Source organism: Microtus oregoni, unplaced genomic scaffold, assembly GCF_018167655.1.
Source record: "Microtus oregoni isolate MIOR12 unplaced genomic scaffold, Mior012 000001F_ref0000356, whole genome shotgun sequence".
NCBI classification, from domain to species: Eukaryota; Metazoa; Chordata; class Mammalia; order Rodentia; family Cricetidae; genus Microtus; species Microtus oregoni.
The window spans coordinates 2,370,547-2,398,479 of NW_024543060.1; the positions used below are offsets into that span (position 1 = coordinate 2,370,547).

The following is a 27,933-nucleotide window of genomic DNA, read 5'->3' on the forward strand; positions in this document are numbered from 1 at the left end:
AGGGGGGGGGCTTTCTTTTGATTGGTTTCTCCCTGTGGAGTAGTCTGCGTTACACAGATGCTAGTATTCTAGGCCAAGTTATCCCGTGTGTCAGTCTCTGGATGCACATCTGCCTTCTTGCTATTTCATGCAGCACTCTTGAAGGCCGGGGTCTGTCACAGCCGCGTGACTCTCTCCCGACTGAGGAGTCTCTAGAGCACAGTCACCAGGACTGTAGCTGCGACGGCAAGTATGCTTTTTAGAATATTAACCCAGAATGTACGTTCTCGTTAGCGTAGAAGATAATCTTTGATTGTGATATAACCACTCACGATAAACATGGCACAGCCATAAACAGACTACGTGCCATGAAACAAGAAATAGGCAGCACTTTTGGCGTTTCTTTTCCCAACATAGTGGTGTGTTTTGATATAATCAGGACTTTCCCAAGGCCACACTTGCAGTGAGTAACAGGAGCAGATCTTCAAGCATGTCGCTGAGTTTTCCAAAGGATCCCAGACCAGTGTAGCGGCCTAGACAGGTAGGATCATGGTGGGTAATCAAGAAAGCGCAATGAGACCGTCCTTGGTCATTCCCGGCCACTGGAAACAGAGCCGGTGCCCCAGTTCTCAGGTGACTTGTTGCCATCGCTGTCACCAGCATCCCTCCTTCTGCTTCTCCCTCTGAACTGCAGGTGTCCTGCCTCCATGCTGCCTCTCCTGCTGGTCACCCTCTTCCCTCTCTCCTCCTGCTTCTCAGCAGGAGGAGGCAGCCCCCTCAGTGAAGGCCTGTGGTTGCTGAAGACCGAGTTTGCCCTTCACCTCTACCGGAGTGCAGCAGCACAGAGAAACGGGACCAACTTTGTCATCTCACCTGCCAGTGTGTCCCTCTCCCTAGAGATCCTGCAGTTTGGAGCCCGGGGAAACACGGGCTGGGAGCTGGCAAGTGCCCTGGGATATACCGTGCAAGGTTAGAGGCTGTTCTCCCATGCTTCCTCTTCACCCCGGGTCCCTGCTTCCCTCCGCTCAGGGACTCTCAAGCGTGGGGAGCTCAGCTCCTAGTACGCACGGGCACAGAAGTGTGGCTGTGTGGGAAGTACTCAGACTTTACAGCCATGTTTGTTCTTGGCTGTGGAGACTCCCTTCTAGCCTCACGGCAGAATCCCTGTTTTGAGTCACTACCCCTTTTATCGTTTTTGTTGAGGCTGGGCAGTGTGGGAAACACCTTATAAACATTCATTGATGGCCTCAACACCATTTAAGATTGGTGATTTCATTGCCACCCCTATTTGGGGAAGTAGATAAGCACGGGGTAGAGGCAACTTGCTGGGGGTCACGTGGTCAATCAAGGGCAGGGCTGGACTTAAGTGCAAACTCTTTAGACCCAAGACTGCTTTTGACCAGCCTGTTTTCACGATTCTGTGATTTCTGGGTGGTACTCTACTCACCAGCTTATAGCTACACATTGTGTATCTCAGAACAGCAGCGAGAGGCTTTAGAACGCAATTCAGCCCACATTAACCTACACTCCTGTTGCAGCTCGATACCCGACCAACTACAGGCTTGGGCAAACATGTCCTCCCTTCTCGATCTCAGAACTGGATGCCAATTAAAAGCTTACTGCAGTGGCTGGGGCAGATTTCTGAGATCCAGGCCACTTTGTTGTGTAGCAAGAACCCTGCCTCAAAGCAATAAACGTGTCACTGAAAATGACAGGCATGGTCTTTGTATGAATTAAGATTTGTCAGAAGTACAAGAAATGATGCCAACCCAGCCTGGTCATGGCCTCCTTCGCCGTGGACCTTTGAGCTGGCAAGTCAAGGTTAGTACTCATCATGACTCCCAAGTGTCACTTGAACTGCCTGTCCCCCTCTGAACATACGCTGGCCACTGCTAAACCAAGTCTTACTCTCTTGTTGGATAACAAATAGGTCTGTTCTCTCTAGGGAAACCTGAAGCCAAAGGTAGTGTTTAGAACTTAGTCATTCCCAGCAGTTATACACCAGAGCAGTGCCCAGGTCCACAGGCTCCCATTAGAGTCAGCACAGTACAACACACCAAGTGTCATGGTGTTCCTACTGTAAGGGCCACAACTGCTTAGGGGCTTGGTTTATGCTCATGAGAATTCTGAAGGCAGCCACTCTGTCTCAGGGGAGCAATACCTGTAGATGGGGTGGGTGCCATGTGTTTTGTATATGGGGATGGGTGCCATGTGTTTTGTAGATGGGGATGGGGTGCCATGTGTTTTGTAGATGGGGTGGGTGCTGTGTGTTTTTGTGATTCCACCAGCAGGTCAGAGGATTCCCAGAAGATATTATGTGTGATCTGCTCAAGAAGAAGAAATGTCAATCCAAAAAAAAAAAGACAGGCCCTTCAGCCTTCAGTAGAGACTCAACAAGTCAGGACGGTTTGGGTGGGACATTCAAGGGAGAGTCCATTCTGAGACCAGATGCCATCATGACGCTTGTTTGACTGGTCAATTGAGAATGATGATGAAATCAGGGCTGCCGCAGAGCCCTTAGACTTTGTCTGGATGTCAGGGATTCTATCTCAGGACCACAGTCCCCGTAAGTTTCTGAGTCACACACTGCTTCCCCTTCGCATGGCGCCATCATCAGTTCATAAGGACAGGGACGGGCATCCTCTCAGACTCTTCCTCACCACTCTCTCCATTTTAGTTGTGCTGTGTGCCCTGCTTAAAACCAGTGCCTCTCTTTTAAAAGATGATGGGAAGATGCCCATCATAGCATAGCAGCTGAGAGTGCACACTTGTCCTGCAGAGGACCCAAATTTGGTTCCCAGCCCTCATGTCAGACAGCTCACAAACACCTGTAACTCCAGCTCTAGGAGATGCAACACCTTCTTCCAGCTTCTGTGAGCATTGCACAAACATATATACACAGGATTTAACTTTTAATATATTATTTATATTTTAATTAAAATATACTAACATCATTTTTTCCTCTTCCCTTCCCTCCCACAAATCCTTCCCATGCGTACCTCCTACCCCCTTACTCCATCTTGAAATCATGGCCTCTTTTTATTTTCTATTCACACACACACCTATATATATAAACACAACCTGTTTGGTCCATTTACTGTTTCTTGTGTATGTATGATTGCAAGGCTTGACCACTTACCACTTGGTATTGGATAACCAATCAGGGGAATGTTCTTCCATAAAGAGGGCTATTTCTTCCTTTCCCATCTTCCTTGGTCACCTGCAGGGCTAAGGCTTCATGAGATTCCCTTTCTTTATTAGTATGTCTATTGATGTCCTTGTTCGGGCAGCCATATTGTTGAGATGTTGTAGGTAAATCTTCCCTGCCACCTGTAGGGGACAGTCTCACAGTAGATCACTTGGTCCTCTCCTTCTTACAATCCTTCAGCCACCTCTCCCTCGATGTATTTCCTGGGGTGAAGGAGTCATGCTGCAGATGTTATCAGCTGGGTCTGGGCACAACAGGACCATTTGGAATGCATTTAGGAACTATGCTGGCTTAGTAAAGCAGTGTTGGAGGTTCTCCTCTAAGATCCCTGTAGTTGGCTAGGCTTCCCGTACCAAGGATGATTCCCATCCTGTTGAATGGGTCTTAAGTTCAGTTAGACAGCAATTGGTTACTGACAAGATATGCGTGCCCCTACTACACCTTTGGGATTTTTGTATCATGCTGGTCATTGTTGTGGTTCTGCTGGGTAGGACTGCTGGCTGCGTTCCTCCCTTGGAAGCTTGCATAGCAACTTCTAGTTCTGTGAAAACCAGCCGTCAGGGAGGAGGCTTCCGAGTCAGACCCAGCATGGATTCTCTGGGTCTTGGGTGCATGGCGAATGCGCAGTTTTCCAATGCTCCAGCTTCTAAGCATTTTCATTATTATTCAAGGTAAATTAATGAGAACATTTTAGCACAGAGGCCTTGGAAAGGAAGGTGGTCTAGCCCCAGGGAAAGGGTTCTGTTTTGTTTTTTGGGGGGTTTTTTGTTGTTGTTGTTGTTTGTTTGTTTGAGGTTTTTTTTTTTTTTTTTTTTTTTTTTGAGACAAGGTTTCTCTGTAGCTTGACCTGGAACTCACAGAGCTCTGCCTGCCTCTACCTCCCAAGTTCTGGCAGAGTTCTGCTTTGTAATGCACACTGAATTTCTTTTTACGAGTATGTCATTTGATTCTCACAGACTAACACTAGAGGTAAATGGCTTGGCAAAACTCAACTGACTGACTCAGTGGCAGGTTCTGCTTCAGTTCCTGCCTCTAGGCTCCGGCCTTGAGTTTCTGCCCCGACTTCCCTCAATGATGGACTGTAAACTGTAAGGTGAAATAAACTCTTTCCTCCCCAGTGTTTAACCACAGCAGCAGAAGCCTAACTAGGACTGCAGCTCCTTAGCCACTGCCCACCGTGGTTACCACACCACCCAGAACTCTCTGCCTTACTGCTAGAAATTCCATCGTGGCCCACTGGGCCTGCCATACCCCAGCTCTACACTCTCCTTGTTGTGGAACATACACTGTGTGAAGATGTGTTGCTGTGATTGGTGTAACAAAAAGCTGAATGACTAAATAGCTAGGCAGAAGAGGATAGGCGGGACTTCCGGGCAGAGAGAAAGGAAGTCAGAAGGATGAATCTAGGAGCATGGGAGACAAGAGGATGCAGAACAAGTCAGATATACAGGACAGAGGAAAGGTAACCAAATCACATGATAAAAGGCAGGTGAACAGAAACAGGTTGACAGGTTGATTTAAGTTACAAGAGCGAGAGAGACAAGCCTAAGCTAATGGCCAAGCGTTCATAATTAATAAGAAATCTCTGTGTCATTTTGTGAGCTGATGGCAAGCAAAAAAGCTTGCTACACTCTTTTCCAGAACTCAGCCATGCCCCTGAATCAGGAAGTCAGGAAACACAGCTTTTCTACTTCCATCTAGATTTGTTTGGGATCTCGCATATTTTCTGCCCAACTTTCAAGCTACAGGGTTAGTGGATTTCAACTCAGGTAGCTGTGCCATTTCCAGTGAGGGACTTGTGGGTGGACACAGCTTCTGAGACCACCTGCAGGTGGGAGCTGCGAAAGCCCCGACAAACACTCCTTTCTCACAGACCCGAGAGTGAGAGAGTTCCTGCACACTGTTTACACCATGCTGCACAACTCCAGCCAAGGCATCGGGATGGAGCTGGCCTGCACTCTTCTCATGCAGACCGGAACGCCTCTGTCTCCCGGCTTTGTGGAGCAGGTCTCCTGGTGGACCAACAGCAGTCTGGCGCCAGCCAACTTCAGTGAGCCCACCAGCACCACCACGGAGGAGGTCTCGAGGGGCTCACCCAGGCAGAGCACAGGTAAAGGAAAGCCGTCGTCCCTGGCAGGGCTAAGGGTAGAGGGCTACAAAGAAGTAGTGCCGCCCATCGTCTGTCGAAGCCGTGGTGAGGTTCAGGATGCCCTGAGTTACAGCAGAAGTTGAGAAGGCAGATAACCTTTGAGGGGCACACATGGTCTGTGAAACAACCGCAGCTGGCTCGGGGCTCCTCTGTTCCTCCTCTTCACACCCCAGCAGAAATACACACGTACACGCACATGTACGCCCATCCTTAAGCACACAGACACCAAAAAGTGTTTCTCAAAGCCTATCACCTCTGGAAATACCCTACGGGATGGGTCCCATGTCACTCTCCGCAGGCCTTTTCTCAGCAAGTTCTGCTTTCGCCTACAATTAACCCCAGGTGAGAGCAAAATGCAGCAGGACGCAGAAAAGTAGCTTCTGGGACACTCAGGTTAAGGAAACACACACGCACAAAAGGACAAGTTATAATCAGTAAGTTTCACTTGGTTCTATTGGAGGTTTCTACGCATAATGCAACCATCAGCAGCAACCACCGTGTGCCGTGACTGCTAGGAAGTGGGTGGAAGTCACTGCCATCTGCTAGCCTTTCCTTTATTTATTTAGTGCTCTGTGAAATTTGATTCCATTTCACTCACCCACTAATCCTCAAAGGTGGGGGCTGTCTCCATTTTACAAATGAAGGAACTGAACGACCAAGGGTTGAGTTTCTTGCTTGCCCGTGGTCCACCACGCCAGGATTCTGATCCAGGTAGTTTGACTACCATATTCTCGGTAAGCACACAAAAGAGTCAGATAAATGGAGAATGTTCAAGATCCAGTGTTGCTTAAATGCAGAACAGGAAGCTGGGATACACGTGGACTCTATCTTCAGATGCTCGATGCTGTCTTCGGCAATTTACTTTACAAGGAGTGATCCTTGGGACCAGAGAAATGGTTTGGCGGTTAAGAGGGTGGACCAGGTAGGGCTCAAGGGCCTTTAATCCCCCTGTGGGGGATCTGATGCCCTCAGCTAGAATCCAGGGTTACCAGCTGTCATATGCAGATACCCACACAGAGACAAACACATAGACACGTGGTTACAATATTTTTTAATTAAGAAGTGAGTCCCTGTATCCTTCTTGGGCTGCCAGGGGACACGCTCAAAATCTAACATAGTGTTTCCAACTCCCGGCCTGGCTTCCTTTTAAGAAAAAGGAAGACTTGGTAGAGCCATTTAAAGCAATAAATATGGAGTAACTCTGCTCAGATTCAAGAGCAGAGATCTTTCGCTGGGTGATGGGGTGGATGGCAGTATGTGAGCAGCTTCCCTGAGCCTCACTCCTCTCATCTGGAAGATGAAGAATGACAACAAAAAGTCAGAGAGATTTCGTCCAGCATCTAGGCAGAACCTAGCACGAAGTATATTTATTAAACAGTTGATGGCCGGGGACAGCAGCTGTCTCTGTAGCAATGGTCCTGCTTGCTCCTTCCTGTTCTTACATGACATTTTAACCACAGCCCTCCCAAGCTGCGTTCTGAACACAGTTGCCCTAGCGAAGGTGTGGTGAGGGCACAGCTCAGCAATTAGTGGGCTCCGAGGCGGAGGTGACAGAGTGCAGTCTTCTCTGGTTCTGAAACCTTGGCCATGAAAGCGTCTGCGTGGAGAGACAGCGCCTATTGAGCTCTGGGACATGACTCAGCGGAACCAGGGGCATTCTGGGCACCTGTTAGAAACAGGCAAGGAAGCCACAATGGATACATGCTAGCAAGAAGGCTATGGTTCAAGTTCTAAGGCTGCCCCTGAGCCAGAGGGCAGTCATCAGGAACCCACTCTGAGACCGTGTTCTCACTTTCCGTCTCCATGACAATAAGTTAAAAGCCAGTTAGCAGCTGTGGGTCCCTTGGCAGCATAAGGAATTAAAACGTTTGTGGTAAACTGAAAATAACATGAAGCAGGAGAAAGGGAGAGAGAGAGAACAAGTTTTTCTATCTACAGGCGAGAGCCTGGGTAGCCCACAGTCGGGGGAGGCTGGCACCGTGTCTTCTTGGCTCTCCATCGTGAGCACCATGACCTTCCAAAGCACCTGGCAAAGGAGATTCTCTTCCATGGGCTCGCAGACCCTGCCTTTCACCTGTGCCCACGGCCTCGTCCTTCAAGTTCCCGCGATGCATCAGGTGGCAGAGGTCAGCTATGGTGAGTCCCCCTCCTGTCCACATTCAGAAAGTCGGAGGAAACCAGCGACTCGGGCAAGAGAGGGAGGTGGCCTCTGCTTTACAGGATTGGATGGACATATGTTTTCAGAAGGGTCCTTTCTCAGGGTTGTGGGTGGACTGGAGGGAAGTCCAACGTAGCAGGAGACTGACAGAGGAGCCTTGAATGGTGTGCCCATCTGGATGCTGAGGACACAGATGTGGAAGAGAAATCATGTGTGGCATTGGCCTCTGCCCTGAGTCTGAACATGTTCACGTGAAATCAAAAATGCCTGGACCAAACACTTTCATGTCATAGCTAACACCCACCCAGGACCAAATGAAGGCTAAAAGGCCTGCAGACTACAGGATTCCTGGTTCTAACACGGCGTTGCTCTGTGTGGCCCTTCTGCCTATGGTTACTAGTCTCAGTCAGTGGGGGCGGGTCCTGGTGGCAGCAGAGACCTGGTGGCCTCATGTGTGCTGTAGATGCCAGCATGCTCTGTGCCAAGGATGCCAAGAATGAGCCTCAGCCTGCAATGGGTTCACCTCACACGTGCCTCCACCTTCCTCCCTCCACCCCCAGCAGCACCTGATCCCTCCCCCCGTTTAATGTGTCCTGCTAGACTCTGCCACCTGACCCATCCCCTCCTTCTGCAATCACCCTCTGCCTTGGTGGCCTGGATTTGTCTTCAACCTGCAATTTTCTTTGCCCACAAACTCCCTGCTGCCCATCCCGAGACCTATCTGTTTAGGTCATAGTTAAACATGATCGATCCTCAAGCCAAACCCAGACAGGGTACGTGTTTTGTTGGGTCTGGATGGTGTTTCAAGAGTTGGGGAGTGCAATCAGGGTTCCCTGACGTGTGGGAAGTCCAAGGACCACCCACCTCCATTCAGGTCTAGTAAGGTGAGCATCCAAACTGCCTAGGCTCCCCCAAAGCCAGTACGTGCAGTAGGATCAAAAACCCAGATTGCTCTTCGAGCTGATGAGGGAGAAGGACTTGATCAGGGAAGGGGGAGGGAAATGGGAAACGGTGGCGGGGAGGAGGCAGAAATCTTTAATAAATAAATAAATTTAAAAAAAAAAAGAAAGAGACTGTCCTGGGGGCCTGGAGAGATAGCTCAGCTCTCTCTACTCTTATAGAAGACCTCAATTCAATCTCCAGGAACACAATAAAAAATTCTTAAAAGCCCCCTCCCCAAAAAAAAAGAGTTGGGGAGTTTCCATAGGAAATGCAGATTAAAAACCATTTTTAAAGACAAGAGAACATGAAGAGCCTGAATCGCCATAAGCCCAGACTAGACAGGCTCCCTCAAGATACCGTCCCAGCAGGCTCAGCTGCAGTGAATCCTTGAGAAAGGCCCCATGGGAGATCTTAGATGGCTTTAGGATCAGTAAAGGAACCATGTCATGTAACTGAGGACTGTTCTTTCACTTTCCAGACCTGAATAATTACACAAAAACTATATTATTTACAACAGTGTTTGGCCAATGGCTCGGGTATATTTCTATCTAGTTCTTACATCTTAAATTAACCCATTTCTATTATTTTATACTTTACCACGAGCCCTGTGGTTTGTTACCACTTGCTTCTTGGGCATCTACATGGCGCCTGGTTGGCTCCGCCTTCTTTCCCCCTCTATCTCTGCTTGGATTTTTCACCTTGCTATATTCTGCCCTGCCATAGGCCAATAAAGCAGCTTCTTTATCAACAACCGGTAATAAAACATATTCAAAGCATACAGAGGGAAATCCCACATTGATGTCACTAATAGTTCCCAGTCTCAGACTCCTTCCTGAGGCCAAGATTGGCACTCTGTTTTACTGTTGCTGTCTTGTAAGTCTGCCTACCCCAGGTTGTGGCATTGTTTGGTTTCTCTGACTCCGGGGACAGAGCTAATCCCTGACCCACCGAACCACTAGGCCAGTTCCAGGATGCTGCAGGCCACAGGATAGACGTTCTGGAGCTGTTGTACCTGGGAAGAGCAGCCAGTTTGTTCCTGGTGCTTCCGCAAGACAAGGACACCCCTCTGGACTGCATTGAGCCACACCTCACAGCCAGAGCTATCCACCTCTGGGCCACCAGGCTGAAGAGAACCAGAATGGATGTGTTCCTCCCCAGGTGAGTGGCTACACCTTCCTCACAAGGGAATGACTGTGGTAGCCAGTGGGGCTTGTACGTAGAGTCAAATCGTCAGACTCCAAGACCCATCCTCTCACTGAGCTAGCTTGTCAAATGAACTTAGGCCAAGAAGTTCCCTGGGGTCTGAGGCTATTCTAAAGTCACTGCAAAGTAGAACATGGCACATACAGTTGAGTTAACTTCCCCGGTCTTCCTGAAATGAATGACTCTCACCGAACTGACTCAGGTCCCTTCCTTGCTCTTCAGGCATGCCACTGCGGGATAAGAAAAGTGTAAGGTGGCACCCTTGTGGGTACAGTTGTCATTGCCCCCAAACCAAAGAGACAAGATGGCTTGTGTAAATGAGAAAGCATGTGTGTAATTCTAGTTAGAAGCCAAATTAGGACATAAAAATTCCAGACTTTCCCAGGCATGGCGGGACAGCTGTAAACCCAGATCGTCAGGATGACGGTCATCAGCAAGTTCAAAACCAGTCTGGGCTACCGAGTGATTCCCCACTAGCCTGAGCAATTGCATGAGACCCTGTCTCTATTAGCTAGTAAATTCAAGACTTGACATCTTTGTGTTGAAGATACATTTGTTCTAAGTGGAGAGGTTCAGTCCTTGAAGAAAATCCAATAGATATAAATATAAATTGAAAAAAAAAAACCTAGTAATAGTGTTCTTGTTTTCCAAAGCAACGATGTTAGCAAAACTCATTGTTTTACAAAAGAGTTCTGCCTAGAGTTTGTCGAATGATGAGCTGGTCCGGCAATTTGAAACCAGAGAAGGCTCAGCATAGCTTTGTAGGTCAGCACAAAGTGCAGAGCGTTGATGTCGGGGAGCTCACTGGCAGCCATGAATTCTTCAGTCCTGTCCACTTGGGGCCTTGGTCACACTCCAAGGCCAGAGCTCCCAGTGGGTACAGGCAAAGGCCTTGGCAGGGCTCCCTCCCTCAGGCTCTTAAAAATAAGTGCATCTCCTGAAACAAAAAACAAAAAACAAAACAAAAAAAAAAAAACCATATGAGGAGAAACCCAAGGAGGCAGGGCCCAGGTCTAAAATGAGATCAGGCATAACGAAGAGCCAAGATGAACTCAAAGCCAAGACAAAGCCCCTTTCTCAAAGCCCAAGGCTCGGTCCCTGATCTTGTGGCATTTGGGGCTAATTAGTGCAGGAGGGAAGGCAGCTCATGCAGTCAGTATGGAGAGAAGGGGCAGCCCAGCCAAGAACCTGCCGTCTCTCATGAAGAAGAGTAGCTCGGCCTGGAGCGGCTAATGGAAGGAGGCCTCCCCAAGAAACACTCAGCTCTACAGAGAGAGGAGACCATGACATTCACATTCTCCCAGGCCCTCAGCAGCGACCCTGAAAACACAGGACAGAGGAGGAGGTCAGAGGGTCTCGGCAATGACTTAAACAACCTCCTCATTCTGATAAATATATTTAGTCACCCAAGGTACCAAGCATCTAATCCAAAACGAATAGGAGATTTTTAGATAAATAAAAGCCATTTATTTCATAAACAAAAGCAACCTTACATACACACACATACCAGACCAAAGGAAAAAACCAAACAAACAAAAAGCTTAGTTGTAAACTTTTTAGGGCAGTGATTCTAAACCTAAAAAAGTGATTCTAAACCTGTGGGTCATGACCCATCGGGAGGGGGAGTGAAACAACCCTTTCACAGGGATCCCATATCAGATGTCCTGCATATCAGATATTTACATCACAATTCATAACAGCAGCAGAATTAAGGTTATGAAATAGCAATGAAAATAATTTTATAGTTGGGGGTCACCACAACGTGAGGAACTGTATTAAGGGTCTCAGCATAGGAGGGTTGAGAACCCCTGCTTTAGGGAATAAACCCAAAAGTTAAAACTGCGTTAAGCTCAGCTTTAGACCTAAGCCTTGGGCCATAATAGACACAGCCACGGTTTTGTTGTTCTCTTCTCTTTGGACAGCCCTTCACTATGTAGCCCTGGCTAGTTAGGAACTTACTATGGAGACCAGGCTGGCCTCAAACTTACAGAGATCCACCTGCCCCGCCTTCTAGCGCCAGGTTTAAAGGCACTTAATGCTACCACCCACTGCACAGCCAGCTTTTGGGTAAGAATTTACCTCTGGTTTGCTCAAGTCAGTCAGTCTCCATTTAGTAGAATGTGCTCTATGGTCATCAGATAGATTTCACTGAACAAGAGCCCATAGATGCCTGAAACTAGAAAATAATATGTTTAGGAATATAGAACAGCCCAGGTCAGCCAGGACTACATAGTGAGACTCTGTCTAAAACAAACAAAAATCTGGCTGTGTCTGCCATGGTCCAAGGCATATGTCTAAATCCAGACCTAAATCATTTCCAGTTTATGCCCTAGTACAATGGCTCTCTCGCGCTCTCTCTCTCTCCCCCTCCCTCTTTCTCTCTCCACCCACCCACCCACACCACACACACACACACACACACTCTCTCTCTCTCTCTCTCTCTCTCTCTCTCTCTCTATATATATATATATATATATATATATATATATATATATATATATATATACAATGCATTTAGGTCACATTCCACATATCTAAGAGCCTGGCACCAGCATCTCCTCTGCTCTGCATCCTGGCACAGAGGATGAAGTGGTGGCAGAAGCAGTCATGGGGTGGAAAGGGATGTGAGAGAGATTGAGGGTCTGACTTCCTCTTTTACGTTGAGAACCACTCCCATAGAAAACAACAGCAGAACTATGTTACCTCCCAAGGGCTGTCCTGACCGATCACCTTCAGTTAGACCTGCATCCCAAAGGCGCCGCTAGCTCAATACCACTACCCTGTGAGCCAGGCTTCCAGCACAAGAACCTTTGGGGACACACCCAAGCAATATTCAAATTCACACACACACACACACACACACACACACACTGAGCTTTGCTCTTCTTTGAGGAAGCTGCTGGCTACCATTATATGCAACACTTTCTGAAGGACATTTCTCTCTCTTCTAGATGGGATATAGTGCCCATAAAAGTCATTTTTAAAGTGTTCTTTGAGCTGGGTATGCTGGTGCACACCTTTAATCCCATCACTCAGGAGGCGGAGGCAAGCAGATCTCTGTGAGCTTGAGGCCAGCCTGGTCTACATAGTTCCAGGCCAGCCACAGTTATTTAGCAAGACCCTGTCTCAATGAATAAATGGATAATAAGTGCACACTGTATGTACTTTTTAAAGTTTATTTACAAAAGTGTGCAGCCATGAAACAAATTTTATAATTTATAAAGAGTGTGTTTCACGTAGCCAAGGATGACCTTGAACCTCTGCTCCTGCTGCCTCTGGATCACGAATCCTGGATTCACAGATGTGCACCAGGGCAGTTGATTTATGGGGTGCTGGGGATCAAACTTGGGGCTTTGTATGCGCTAGACAAGCACTCTATCAGCTGAGATACACCTCCAACCGACTCCGAGCTCTGGAAGATGTTCGTCACCTTAGAAAGAAACCCACATTCATGAGGCATCTCTTCTCGGCGCTGGGCAACCACTATTTTACTCTTTCTCTGTGGATTTTCTTTGAAGGGATAGTTCATGCCGCGAGCCTTTTATCGGGCTTTTATCACCTATCTCGTCTTTTTTAATGGCTCAACAATATTCTAGTACATGGGTACACTGTATTTTATTTAAGCATTTCCAACGTTTTCAACTGAAATGAAATAACATCACTTTCCCCCTTCCTTTCCTCCTTCTAGGCCCTCCCAGCTACCCTCATTTGAACCCTCCTCAAATTGCTATTATTGTCACATACCTGCAGTCATCAGCTGCCTGTAGTTGCTTTTCTTGGGGGTGTGATCCAGAGAAAATTTCCCCTTCCATCTTAACAGGTCCGTTGATATCACCATTGTTCTGGTCTTGTGTATGCAAACATTTCTAGGAGATACCATTTTGTGTAACTCCTAAAACTCATCGCCCAATTAAAGTCTCAAAGTCTATGCCTAGCTTTCCTAAGAGTTTTAAGGTATGGGTTTCGCTCTTACTTTAGGCTTTTGATCCACTGTGAATTAACTATTGTACCCGTGACAACTTGAGGTCCAGGGGACACCAATGATCCTTGCTGTAGGAAATCTGCATGTAACTTTTGGCTCCCAAAAATACTACTAATAGTTTGCTTTTGACTGCTCTTGTCCCAGTATCAAGCAGTACTACCATATATATTTTGTGCAAGACATGTATGGTTAAAAATAAGAGATGTCCACACTTCTAACTGACCACCTTCACAGAGATGATATCACGGACCAGTGGAGGGCTTTGCAGATGTTCAGCGGAAGAGGTTGTAAAATGATCACACCCGTGCAATACACTGTAAATCGCAGGTGTCAATCTTCTGCCATCATGACTCAACACAGGATCTGCGCATCTGCTCACATTTTCAAGGGTTGGAAGAGCGGGACTGCGGCGTGAGGCAGTCTCTAAGTGCATGCTAAGCTTAGCTTGTACATATCTTCTGGTAGGAAATGCCAAATTAGCCATATGTGTCATGTATCCATGACATACATTCCCCTTCAGTGTTATTTTTCTAGGCTGCATAGTTCACCTGTGAAGTTTTCAAATTGATGCAAAATTTCCAAAAACAAAAGAAAAATCTACGTCAGTTGAAGCCCATGTTATTTGAGAGTCAGCTGCATTTGGTGTAAGGAGGAGGTCAAACCTTCGTGCGTTTGCATGTGGTGATTGCCCAGTATCCTATGCATTTGTTGAAAGTATCATTCTTTCCTTCATCACCAAAAAAAAAAAATACCAGATATATGGGCTTATTTCTGAACTCTCGGTTTCATTCTATGGGAAGATTCTTGTGTTTGTGTAGTGTTGTGCCACTTTGGCTCCTAAAACAGCAGTCAGCCTAGAAATCAGGAGGTGAGTCTAATTTTGTTCTCTTCTTCCTAGAGACTAACTTACGAATTTTAAGATCAGCTTACCAGTTTCTGCCCAAAACAAGCAAGTTGGCATTAGACACGAGGATGTCTCGGATACGTATGTCAGTCAGGGAGTGCTGTCTTCTGATGTGGGAGTCTCAGGCTGGGGGCTTGGGATGCCTTCCTTCCATTCAGTTGTTTCTTGGACAGAGTTTTGTGCTTCTGGGTGTCTCAAATGAGCTCTAATAGTGTTTTTGAGTGGTCTTCAGTGTTTTCTACACGTAAGAGCAAGTCATCTCCAAATTCAGATAGAGTTACTTCTTCCTCTTTTAAACTATATTTTATTTTACAACTTTTTTTTTTCATGGTACTGAGGATTGAACTCAGGGTCTCTTGTATGCCAGGCAAGTGCTGTACCACTGGGCTGTATCGCTAGCCTCCACCTCCTTTCTGATGTGATCTGGCTTGTGGATTTACACCCTCCTGCACAAGGCCAAAGTCAAGTGGCGTGAATGGCTACCCTTGTTCTTGATCTTACATGGGAACCTTGAAGGGAAGATGCTAGGTGCGGGGATTTTTGTAGACGTTCTTCATCATCTTGAGTCACCTCATGTCCCAAGCTGGCTGACTATTTGATGCTCTTTGGGCTTTTTGTATGGGCATCACTTGTCGTTGTATTTGGTAGTAACGTCCAAGCAAGCTGGGCTAGTGCTCTATCACTGAACATCCCCCAAGTCCTGTTGATTTTTAATCACGAAAAGGTGTTAGATTTTGTCACAAGCCTTTTCTTTAACTGTTGAGATGACCACGTAATCTTTATTAACATGTTGTTATCTTATTTTCATGCCTAAACACATCTTGCACTCTTTCTCTAAGCCCTACTTGGTAGTGGGAGACTTGATATGATGTTGGATTTAACTATACTCAATTCACTTCAACCCAATCCCTACTATGTTGTTGAGAGTTCATATGAAATATGACTCTAGCTTCTCTACAGGGCAGGCAGTGTCTCCGCTGTTTACTCCAGTTACCGTGCTTTTCTTCCTGTTCTGCCTTTATAATCACATAGGAGCAGCACTGGAATAATATAATATAAAATATAATATAATCATATAGGAGCACCACTAGGATCTTCTGAAATCAGATCCCACTTTTCTTGACTTTACTTTACTAAAACATGACATTATTCAGTTTCCTCACCCACCACATCTTTGGTTTCTTAATATTATTGTGAAACCACAGTCAAAACACAATGCTAAGTGCCTAGCCATGCTGGGCATTGTACTGAACCCTTTACACGAATTCTCATTTAATTGTCAAACCCTATTTAGATTTTACCGCTGCCATGCTTATCGTACAAAGAAACATAACAAGGAAATAGAGGTGAGGTAACATGCCACTGGGTCTGGAAAGAAGCTCCTGGTGAGAGGAAACAAATTAAAAAGCCAGGTCCATAGCACTAATCGTTACAGTCAGCATTTATGCTTTTCAAAAAGGATGTTTCCTGGGCTGAAGACAAATAGTTTGAAAAATATCAACAAACTTTTTTTTTTGTTTTTCTAAAGTTATGTATGGTTTATACAAAAGACCATTTAAATTATATTTCTTTTTTTATTTTTAAAGATAAAGAGCAGTAGCAGTCTATTTGAAGGCTTCTTCGACAGCAAATCAGTGCTTTGTCTTGGGGAAATGCTGAGCTGAGTCTCTCTGCTTTCAGTGGTGTCTGGGCAGTTCAAGGTTGAGTTCCTTCTCTGCTGTACATCAAAGGCACACACATACTGCACACAGCAAACATGAAAATGTGTTACACAGCAGAAAAGCTCTACAAGGTACTATAGCTACTGTTTTGCATCCATTATGTCTGAGATTCTATCCAAATGTGAGGAGCAAAGTCCAAGTGATAATGGCTAGGCTCCACACTCTCATAGCCTGGATTTGAACTGAGGAGCACCCCATTACTCATTAGGGCATTCTTGAGCAGGTTTTTTAAAATACATAATGCTTTGAATTTTCCATCTACTACATAAGGAATAATAGCCATTATATGAAGATGGAATCATTTCTATGAAGTTCTCATCTTAGTATCTACCACAGTGTGAACACTCACTAAATATTATTAATAAAAAGGAGCTGAGGTAGCTTCTCTTCTCAGGTCACTTATGGTGTCATAAAGAATATTAATAGGAAGCAGACTGGTCTGGACACCCTCAGAGTACAGCTTTGCAAACTGGACTTTAAGAACCAGAGTGACTAGGCTAAGGGTGGAGCTCAAGCAATAGAAAATCTGGCAAGGATGCAGGAGGTCCTGGGCCCTAACTCTAGTACCATCTTGAAAAAGTCAGGCCATCTGAGTAGGAAGGTATCAGCTGAGGGATGGACACTTATTTAAAGGCAGTCAAGGGAAACAGGACCATCATAAGTGAGCAGTATAGACAAAGCTGGGGGAAAGCCCAGAAGGGTCAAGATAGCCCCAGGTATGACTCAAGAGAAGGAACAATGAAAAACACAGAGTGGTGAATTCCAGTGTGCCATGACCTCCATGTGGTATGTATGAGAGAGTAGTGTGCATTCTAAATGACACCTGATAGTTGGCTTTTGTTTTGCAGGTTTCGGATCCAAAATCAGTTTGATTTAAAAAGCATTTTAAGATCATGGGGTATCACTGATCTTTTTGACCCACTCAAAGCTAACTTGAAAGGAATTTCAGGTAATCATTTTTCAATTCTTCCGATCTTTTGGGGGCATTATGTTTGGGACAGTTTTGCTATATTGATGAAAGGACCTTTACTGTTTCCATAGAGCTTTTGACAGTAAAACACCTGTCTAAAAGAATAAAGCACTTGGCTTTCTATAATGTGGTGCCTCTGATAACAGTCAAGTTCTGATTGGATTTGGTGAATGAAGGGTGCTCCTTGGGGATATTGAGCGTGGACTTGGAAAGCACCATCATAGTGTAGCAAAGTGGCCGTAGGTGAAGAGACCTCCCTCTGCCGTGACCAGACGCTCATGAAGACTCAAGGCAGCACCGGAACCTTCATTCTGCTCTCTGCTGTCCCATCAGCATCATGGTCATCCTGTCTCTACCCTTTCCCTTCCTGGTTGCCTTTAACTCCTCCTGCCTTTTGTAATGAGCTAAGTGTAAATCTTTTCTTCATCCATTCCTCAAATTTCCCTTGCTCGTACGACCTTGCCCTAAGAGGCAGCAACCGTGCTCAACTTCTTTTCCATAGTTGACATGCTACTGCTGATCACTAGGGACCATGCTTGCCTGCAGCCTGAGCTTACATTGCACGCCCAAGAGAAAAGGAATGGTAACATCTACTTTTGAGAATTTCTTGAGGGAACCACTGTCTCAACTTTGGCCAACTCATAAGGCCCTGGACTGTCCCTGCTCCACAGACTATCTGTGAGGGGAGAACACTGCAACAGATGTTCTCATTGGTCTAGACAATGCTTTTACTTGATGAACTTGGAAGTTACCATTTTAAACACCAGGTCATTGGAATACCTGGCACTAAAACTTGGTTCAGAATATTCCTTAATTACAGACAATAATGGGAGTTTGATCTTCAAGTCCAGGTTTGTGCTTTAGATGTGACCAGACAGAACAACTGCAAGTTACTTATTCAATAAAGCATGGCAGGAAGTATCTAGAGTACTAAAATTTGCCATCTTTGGGCTAAGACTTCATAATAGAGTACTTGCTGAACATGCACAAAGTCCTGGGTCCCGTCTCCAACACACACACACACACACACACACACACACACACACACACACACAAAACCCATCTACCACCTCTTTGTCTAAATGTACAAAGACAATAGTAAAGTTTTCTACTGTCCACAATACTAGGCATACAATTAGAAACAAGGCAATACTGCTGGCTTAGTTGAAAATATCAACCAGAAATTTTCTTATTAAGAGGAATGCTTTGACACTTACAGGAAAGGAAAACTATAACAGCGAAATGATCAAAGGCAAGGGGCAAAGGACAGCCAAGTTATGCATATTCTATCTTCAATAATGGGCAAGCATATCATCTTCTCAAGGCTTCAGAATTCAGCTCTGGCATCCCTGTGGCTGATGGAAATTTCATTACTTTTACATCCGAATGAAAAACTTTAGGATGCTGGGTTTGGTACCTGGTACCAAAAGGGAGGGAAAAAAGCAGCTTTGAGGTTATTCTTGGCCCTCTCTTCCACAACATTGCATTAATCAGTTGCTCCTTCATAATTCCTAGTCTTTCTCCCTCAGCATCTAAGAAAGACATATTCAAATGTCCATCTTGTGTCCTTAAACAGTAGTGGTCCTGTAGCTTGCAGTCCCACTGTAAGTAAAAATACCCATGGCCTGTAAGATGAGCGACCCACTGTTTCTGAGACAGAATCTCTCACTAGGATTAGGCTCCACTGGGCAGCAAGCTACGGGACTCCACTGCCTTTCTCCCTTGTTCCTCCCAGCCTGTGCAGTGCTGGGACTGTACGCATGTACTGCATCCCTTGGCTTTTTACCATGGGTTCAAGGAATCCCATTTGAGTTCTCATTACCAACTGAGCCATCACCCCAGCCTGTTACCAAGTCCTATGAGTACCACTGAGATGGCTCACATCTAACACAATTCATTTACTTACATTTGTTCAAACCAATATAATTCAAAGCTCACAGATGTGGCTTAAAAATCCAGCATGTGTTAATAATTTTGGGGCTCGTATTCATGCTTTTTACTGAGACTTAACAATTTTCTTCCATTGTTTTGTTCCAATATAATATAGAAGTCAAGTGATGGCACAACACCTGCTTTTATTAATTAAGCAGCTACTTACTAAAAATAATCTTTTGGGCTGTGGTAGTGCACACCTTTAATCTCAGGCAGAGGAAGGTGGATTTCTTTGAGTTCAAGGCCATTCTGCTTTACAGAGAAAGTTCCAGGACAGCCAGAGCTGTTACACAAGAAACCCTGCCAAAAAAGAAAGAGAAAGAAAGAAAGAAGAAAAAAGGAAAAAAAAACCAAATTAACAATAATAACAAAAAGCTGCTTTCTAGCTATGGTAGTGAAGCTGAGTCACTGGGACAGACATAAACCTTGTGATAGTTTAAAAAAAAATTTAATATCTGACCCTTTATAGATATAGCTTGCCAACTAAGATATTGCTTTCCGATGCCTGTCTTTAAGCATAACTCAAAACCACTCATGTCAGTACCCAAGTGGGCTTCTGCCTACAGCAGAGACAAGGCCGCTGAAACAAATGGGAAGTTACCACCCACCTCACCAATTGTATGGAACAATCTTGGTTTTAAAAATTAAAGTTTTATTGTGTGTGTGTGTGCTGGGGTAAAGGAGTACATGAACAGCGTGGAGCTCAGAGACAACTCTGTAAAGTCAGTTCTCTCCTTCCCCATTTCTGTGGCTTCCAAGGATGGAACCAGGGTCATCGGATTTGTGAGGCAAGCACCTTTACCTGCCGAGCCATCTTCTCAGTGCTATCTGCAGTTTTTACAAGAGAAATGAAAAAACAGAGCCCTCTCTCTCCAATTAACAAGGGGTCACCATACTTTGTATTACTGAGGAAGCCCAACAAAGCTCTTTTTTCCCCCACTTGATTCCAAAGTCAGAATCACTTAGAATTCTCCTTTCCTAGGGGGGTAAAACACTTCTCTGTTCCTTCTTGGCATTTTAAAAACTCAATATTCCAGATCTCACCTGAGCCCAGATATAGCTCTCCATCCCCACTGACACCTTGTCTCTACAGATTACAAAGTTATCAAGTTGCTGCGGTTTCTTTCTCACTGAAGAGAACAGGTAGGCACCTGTTCTGGGCAATCCCCTTCCTTAGGTCATCAGCAGGCTTTGATAGAAACTCATACCTCCAGTTCAGGTATTGCTTGGGTACAAATTTCAAACTCTTTAAAAACTATCTTAGTCTTTGTTTTCTTAAGCAGGTAGTCAACTTCCAATTTCTGTCCAGTAAGAAGTTCAAACTACATGCAATGATTTGAATAAGGCAATTGTCTAGAGGGCCATAGGCAGTACAGTCAACATTACATAGAAAGGAGTAAGCAGAGAATGAGAAAGCAACCAGCTAGCTAGTTGAGCCACCCAAGATTCCTCCAGACACTTTCCTATGTCTTGGACCAGCTGCAGTGGTACATTACATACCTACCCTTCACTTCTCATACCTACCCTTCATTTCCCATACCTAAAGGATGGAAAAGATAAGCGACAAGTTCTTCCCAAAGGAAATCATTATCAGAAAAAGGAAGCAAATGTCCCATCCCTGTCCTGATGAGGAGTTAAGGACGAAATGCAGACAATGATTTACTAATGCGTGACCAACTATATATAAAAGGTTGATGGCACCTACCAACCAAAGGAATGGGAATTAAACCCTTGCCAAAGACCACAATGTGCTTAGTCCTGGATACATACACCGCTTGACACGTGCAAGTACTAAGCATTACTCTGAAAGCTGGGCCAGGCAGTAAAGCGAACATGCCACAATGGCCACTTGCTAGAGCTAACAGTAAGATGGGGAAGGGGGTAGCCTTGAATAGGCAGTGTCACGGAGGAGGAATGGGCAGCATGCTGGGAAGGAGGGAGAAGAATCTCTCACATTTGCTGTGCGACAGTATGTAGGCACTGGTATGTTTATACTTGGCTATGAAGGGCTTCCCAGAAAGTTCAGCTAATAAACTGGGAGAAAGGGGAGGTGAGGGTGGCTTCAGGGTAGAAAGCTATGTACCGCAGTCCTGCTGGAGCCACTCACAGCAAATATTAGCAAATCAGCAGTCCCAAGAAAGTTTCCTACTCACAATCACGTGGGATCCATTAACCTGCATCTCCCTCATTAACTAAGGAGACGTTTCTACAGAACAGCACCTACACATGATTCTGAGGGAAAAACAGGCTGTGACCTTTAATGGCACTAAGCAGATGCCAACAATTCAGAAAAGCGAAGGACAGGAAAACCCCTCTGCTTTTCCTGGTTAGTTCATTAGTGGCATAATATTTCAATAGCCTCATGACAAATGCGAGCACAATGCAGACTGAATACAAGATAAACACAGAGTAGTCTACAGAAAGGTCAGCTCTCACCAGAGAATTTCAAAGATGTGACGTTGGTGGCATACTGGCTATGAGTAGTCTTGCTATGACTATGCAAACAGCTACGGATATGCAAACAATTAAACAATTTTGGTCATTCTTGGAATTTGGTGGGGATAAAAGCTACTTAAGCAACTCATCTGCCTTTCCAGACACTCAAAACAGTCCAACCTAGCTTATCAAAGAGGCATTCATATCAGGACAATGACACCCCCCCCCCCCCCCCGGTGTGTGTGTGGGCAAACTGCAGACATGGGATTTGCTGTATGTTATCTGACAAGGGGTTTCAGAATGAAGTTGCACTCATTTAATCATATTAAAGTAGTTCAGACAACACAGAGGTAACAGTGTCAGACAGTAAAACCTCAACTGGCAAAGATGCTCTTTACGAATTTTTTTTTAATATTGGCACTGTTTGTTCAGTGGACTAGAAGGAGCTAATTATTAACAGAGAATCTTGTTTCTTCTCTCAAAGTCAAGCAGAAAAAGACCACCACTGAAAACAATCTGATTCTCCACTGGTACCAAGTGAATATCCACTGACTTCCGCCTTCCATCCTCTACTGCCAGTTTTCCCTTACAGTGGGAATAACCTTCTCATGATATCCCATTGTGTCACTGCAATGACACACAAGAATCTGCACCCTAGGTTCGCTTTAGTCTCACAGAACCCTTAGGGGTCTCATCTCCTTGCGTGCACATGACTAGAGCAGAACAACCTAAGAAGCAAAGCTCCCTACCTACATCAAAGACTGTTAACACCCAAGTCTCTTGGATGGTGTACTACAGAGGGCAGTTTCTTGAATGGAGGGGATTGGGTAGAAATGGGCTTTGGGTCTGAAAGCTGGATATTCTCAATTCTGATTGGGTGTGTGTGATACCAGATCAGCACTTCCCCTCAAGCAGAAGGGCTGGGCAGCTTAGCCTTATTTCTGCATGTCAACCTTCACCATTTGTTGTAACACATTATTTCATCTTTGGAGAATTGTTTAGTTACAGAAATCTGTCAAGCCCTTTCTAAGTTCTCTTTTTACTATTTGCTAAGCTTACCTTTGAAACTGTTAACACACACACACACATAGCTGTAATCTCACACTTCTCTACGGGTTCCAGCCCTTAAGGTAAGCAAACTAGGAAAGCAGCAGTCAGTTCCAAAGAATGTAGTTGTGGAGCAGCAGGCATTTCTTTTTTTAAAAAAAAAAAAAAACATTTATTTATCATGTACACAGTGTTCAGCCTCCATGTATGCCTGCAGGCCAGAAGAGGGCACCAGATCTCATTAAAGGTGGTTGTGAGCTACCATGTGGTTGCTGGGAATTGAACTCAGGACCTCTGGAAGAGCAGTCAGTGCTCTTAACCTCTGAGCCATCTCTCCAGCCCAGCAGGCATTTATAACACTGGATTATTCTCATAAATAATCCAATGACTTTTATCTTCAATGTCTTCTTAAATACTGCCCAAGAGGACAGTCAAGAGGAAACTATCTAAAAGTTTGTTAAACTTAATCCTGGGTGACAGTATCTGCTTTGTAACACACTCTTGGGAGCCTAAAGACTTACTTACTTAACTTTAGAAGTATAGGCTAAAGTTAAGATTTTAATATTAACATTAAAATTAACTTTATGGGTTCAGTCTCTACTAATTTGGGGGAAGACAGATTAAATCTAGTGACCAGAGCTCGTGAGAGTTGTAGAAAGATAACGTGACTTGGCAGTTTTCTGTACCACTCCCTGTAGACTAGTAGCACTGAATCTTGAAGTTTTACTTGATATGTACAGAAAATGTAAACAAATCACTTCACGTTTCTGTCATTTGCAAATTAGGCCAAGACAGCTTTTATGTTTCTGAAGCAACCCACAAGGCCAAGATGGAGCTTTCCGAGGAGGGCACCAGGTCATCTGCAGCCACAGGTACATCCAGAAGCCAGGCACTCAGCACCATGGGGCAGCTCAGTTGACTCCAGTTGTAAACCACACCACTTAAGCCCAAGACCAGGTGTGATGCAACATTTTTTTTAAATGACAGAAGGCAAAATCTTGAAAAGTAATGATGCCAAAAGTATCATTGCCCTATCAACAAGGAATAAAATCATACAGATTTTACCTTTGAGGGAAGCTACTTCATGGAATATTTTAAAAATGAGACACAGGATTGATTAAATAGTATCTTTCCTCTTTAATTTCACCATTTGCAGTCCCAAAGTACCACACAGTAAAATGTCACTAAGTGTTTTGACTCCTTAAAGACAAATAAAGGTTAATACCTATGTATCTACATCTGCATGTACTTTGCCATGGCCAGGAAACATGACAGGGTCTATTCTTTCCCCAGCTGTGTTGCTGCTGAGGAGGTCCCGGACTCCTGTTTTTAAAGCAGATCGGCCCTTCATCTTTCTTCTGAGAGAACATAGCACAGGTACTGACTCTTTTAAAAATTGGATTCAGACATTTATCCTCCTCCTAACAATCTAATTTTACACATCCATTTTCAAATTATTTCTTCTAGTTCTTTCTATGGTGTTTTCTTAGCAGCTGCTGTCTTACATCCTGAGAAAGGGAAATTATTTCACAGAACAAAGGAACCTCTTTTTCCTTCATGGCTTTTACTTTTCCATTTATTTGTAGCTAGTGCTTTTTTTTTTTTTTTAGTTGAGTAGTTTTCTACTCTAAAATCTTAAAAAAAATCATGAAAACACAGGTCAATCAAATCTTGCCTTTCTTGTTAGAAAAGACTGTTTCTTCAGGTCAAGATACATAACAGAAGTCACACAGAATCTGCAGTATTTTAGGGATGCACACATTTCTATGTTGTTTGCTGGCCTTTCTCAAGTACTTTTCTGCACCACTACAGAATAGTCTCAATGCAAAAATGGGAGGCACAGGTTAGCCTAGCTAGCACAACAGAAGAACAAGCAGGTATCCCTAAAATTCAGCAATATTGAAAATACTTTGAATTATTATTATCCCTCAAATTGTTCTCCTGCAATAATCATTGGCCTCGGAAGGAAGCGATTCTCAGTAAAGAGTTGTTGGCAATTCTCAGTAGTGTTTAAAACAATATGGAACAAGATTAATACAATCAAGCCAAGGTGAACCTACTTTAACTTAAACATCAGGCATTACTTTTATTTGAGGAAAAGAAAAAAAAATACCAAAAGTTAGAATGAAAATTAGCATAGTTTAACACAGATTGTTAAAAAGAAATATTGTCAACATCATTTTATCTGAGAATCATTTGTATACTGCCATAACTTGTGCTAGAAATCAAATGAACATTTCATGACAAAAAGAATGTAGGTAATCATTCCATGGAAAATAATCTACTTGGGGATCATGACAATGTCCACTTAGTATTTCACCATGGTCACCCCAACCCCAGTGACTGCGAATAGACAAAATGGTCCTGATCACTCAGACCAGGCAGCAGAGAGTATGTTTTTTTTTTTTAAAAAAAAAAAAAGTTAACAAAAAGACAAGTTTTAAGCCCTCAAACCAAGAGGGAGGACTAAGCTTGAACAAAAGGGCCACTGCAAAAGCTCATATCCAATAAAAAGAACAATAAGATGACAAATAACAGATTCCTGAAATTCAACTGTATAAAAACCATGTAAAGTTGTTGGACTAGAAAAGACACAATTTCAGTGGTATAAATTTTAACTACTAATCAAAATGAAAATACAGGTCTAATTAGTTCCCTAATTCACCACAAATCTTAGTCCCTGTGGCTTTTTCTTTCCAGAAGGTGGCTGTTCTGATGACATTACTGAAGGAATTATAAGGTTTCAGCTGGGGCTGGAAGACAGCTCAGTTATTAAGAGAATTTTCTTCACTTATAAAGGCTCGGGTCCCAGCACCCACATGGAAACTCACAACAGTCTGTAACTCCAGTTCAGGGGATCTAACACTTTCTTCTTTTTTGGCTTCCAGACACCAGGCATATATGTGGTGCACTTACATACATGTAGGCAAAACACTGAAGACATAAAATAAAAAATAATCTTAAAAAAAAAAAACCCTCAGCCTTCACTGTTAGAGTTTACAAATCTTAGGTTGATATAACCAATTAACCAATCAATCAACAAATAGGAGAACGCTAAGAAAAATTACCTTTAAACTCTAATACCAACCTTTTGGAAAGTACCACTTGTCCAGCATAGCATCATTCTATGACCTCAAAGACTAAAAAATACTGGCCCCCACAATATACCCCCCACCCTTACCTTTGCTGACAAGGATTCTGTAGAAATTTCACTAGTTTAATAACTTGCCCACCATTTTCAAAAAGGTGAAGGCCTGAGATGGAATTTTAAGCTTTAGTTTTGATAGGTGGCAAACTTTGAGACTAAGTTTTAGTATTAGTATGTAAAGATTATGATGCCAGACAGATGGGGGGGGGGGTGAGCAGAGACAGAAGAATCTGGTATTTTACTACTCCCTTGAGGGTTCACAATGGATAATGTAGTAAAGGCAGAAGATCTGAGCATTTTTCCACCAGCAGCCTGTGACATGAGGACCCTTCCAAGGACAGCTCCCCAGGTGCTCCAACTTAAGTATAACTCCTATCTAAATGACTCCAGTATTCGCACTGATCTCACTCTTAACTCATCAAATTCTCAACCAAAGGTCAATCTGGATTTTGTATAGTTCCTACTACACGGAATCACCTCAACAATTCCATCTCTAAATTATACCTTCAATTACTTCCAGGTATTTTGAAGAGGTAAGATAGTTTTAATGAATTGTTATATGAAAATACTACAAGTCAAATTAAATGCTTCTTTTTATTTTTCAGGGTTTGTCTTCAATATTGGGAGAGTTTCAAATCCCCTTGACTAAAATAGCAAATCTCAAGAATGTTCTACGTATGCTTTCCTTCATAAATATTTATAATTTCTTTTAAAGGTATGTGATTTCCAAATATTATTAATCTAAAAATAATTCAATTAAAAAAATAATTTTGGAAGTATTTTCCCCATAATTATTCCAAATCTAAAAACCCTAATCTTTTCTATTGGATCCTCCAAACCACTAAAAGGCACAGCAGTGACTGACGAAGGTGTGCATGAGTCAGGACACAAGGTCACATCCTTTCTACGGTGTGTGGTCCTGTGAGGATGGAAAATGGAAGTGCCAGGTATCCTTATCCTGTGCAAATCAGTGAGGAAAAAATGAACACAGCCATCTTCTAAATAACAGCCTCAGTGTCAGAACCAAGAGATCCCCTCTGAATCATGTCACAGACTCACGTAAGCATGCCATGGGACCAAATTACTACATACTAGACATTTCAGAATGTGGCATACCCTAAACCTCCCACATCCTAACTAGTGGCTAGACTTGAGTGTCATCCAAACTCTGTGCGAAAGGTTGAAGGGTGCGAAGAAACCAGTAATACCTCAAGTAATCTACTCTTAAAGTTGTTTTTTAAATGCATCTGTCTGTCAGCCACAGGTATAACCATTCCCATTATCTAAGTCAGAGTGGAGAATGTTGGCATGGCCAACAAAAACTAAGAACATATAGTAAAAAAGACAATGCGGGTTATGTAACATATAATTACAATAGTTTAACAAATATTAAGTTGTGTATTTTTCAATGCTAAAAAGCAAGGCCTTTAAAATTCCATTGCCTTAGAATGTTTCTAAGTAGTTACTTTAAATGTGATTATTTCCTAAACCACACAAGAGTAAAATAGAGCATTTATTGATGGAATAACAAAAGTGCTTTTCTTAAATATTCTTCAAAATACATTTGTACAACTTACAATAATATATCCAAAATAACTGTATATACAAAACATTACCTAGTTCTTAATGTATGTGCTTTTTTCCCCAAAAATTACAAAGTAACTTCTTTTTAAATTTTTTTCATTTCTTTTTTTTTTTTTTTTTTTGGCAAAGTTCAACCTTAACAGAGCTGACAATTTTAAAGGTTGGTTTAAGAAAATATAACCTGAGGGAAACTGACACGCAAGAGCCAATGACAAGCAGAGGATTTGGAGAATAGTTTTAGTTTGTTAAATTAAAAAAAAATTAGTGATACTTTTCACATTACAAAAATAAACCAAAATGAAAAGGTCACTGTAAAATGATGGAGAGGATCTGTAGACTGTTTTAGTATTTCAAATAGCCAACAATGCATGTCAAAGAATGAATGCAAGATTACATCAGTCTTGTATTTACTTTGTATTTGGAGAAGACAGTGAAATAAGTGGCCACATTCTATTTTCTTTTAATTAATTGCTATTAATGTGGTTGATTTGATTGGCTCTTCGGTGAATTTCATCCAAGAAGTTCTCCAGCTGTTCTATTAGCATTCGTTTTTTAAACCTGTGTGAGAAA

General features: G+C 43.6%; 2 protein-coding genes across 5 annotated transcripts in view; one reads left to right on the plus strand and one right to left on the minus strand.

The window, feature by feature from the left end:
* Window positions 1–686: 686 nt before the first annotated feature.
* Serpine3 (serpin family E member 3) lies at window positions 687–26,496 on the plus strand. The gene is made up of 8 exons (XM_041665933.1): window positions 687–948; window positions 5,061–5,313; window positions 7,291–7,472; window positions 9,396–9,594; window positions 17,095–17,195; window positions 23,417–23,503; window positions 23,925–24,008; window positions 26,385–26,496. The coding sequence occupies exons 1-8, from the start codon at window positions 687–689 to the stop codon at window positions 26,426–26,428; spliced, it is 1,212 nt and encodes a 403-aa protein (XP_041521867.1). The 3' UTR covers window positions 26,429–26,496.
* Window positions 24,194–27,933, minus strand: part of Ints6 (integrator complex subunit 6) — an 80,159-nt gene continuing 76,419 nt past the window's right edge. For all 4 annotated transcript variants that reach the window (XM_041665927.1, XM_041665919.1, XM_041665911.1 and 1 more), the window contains one exon: window positions 24,194–27,921. In XM_041665927.1, coding sequence (XP_041521861.1) covers window positions 27,828–27,921 — 94 coding nt within the window. In that variant the 3' untranslated portion in view covers window positions 24,194–27,827. The remainder of the gene's footprint in view (window positions 27,922–27,933) is intronic.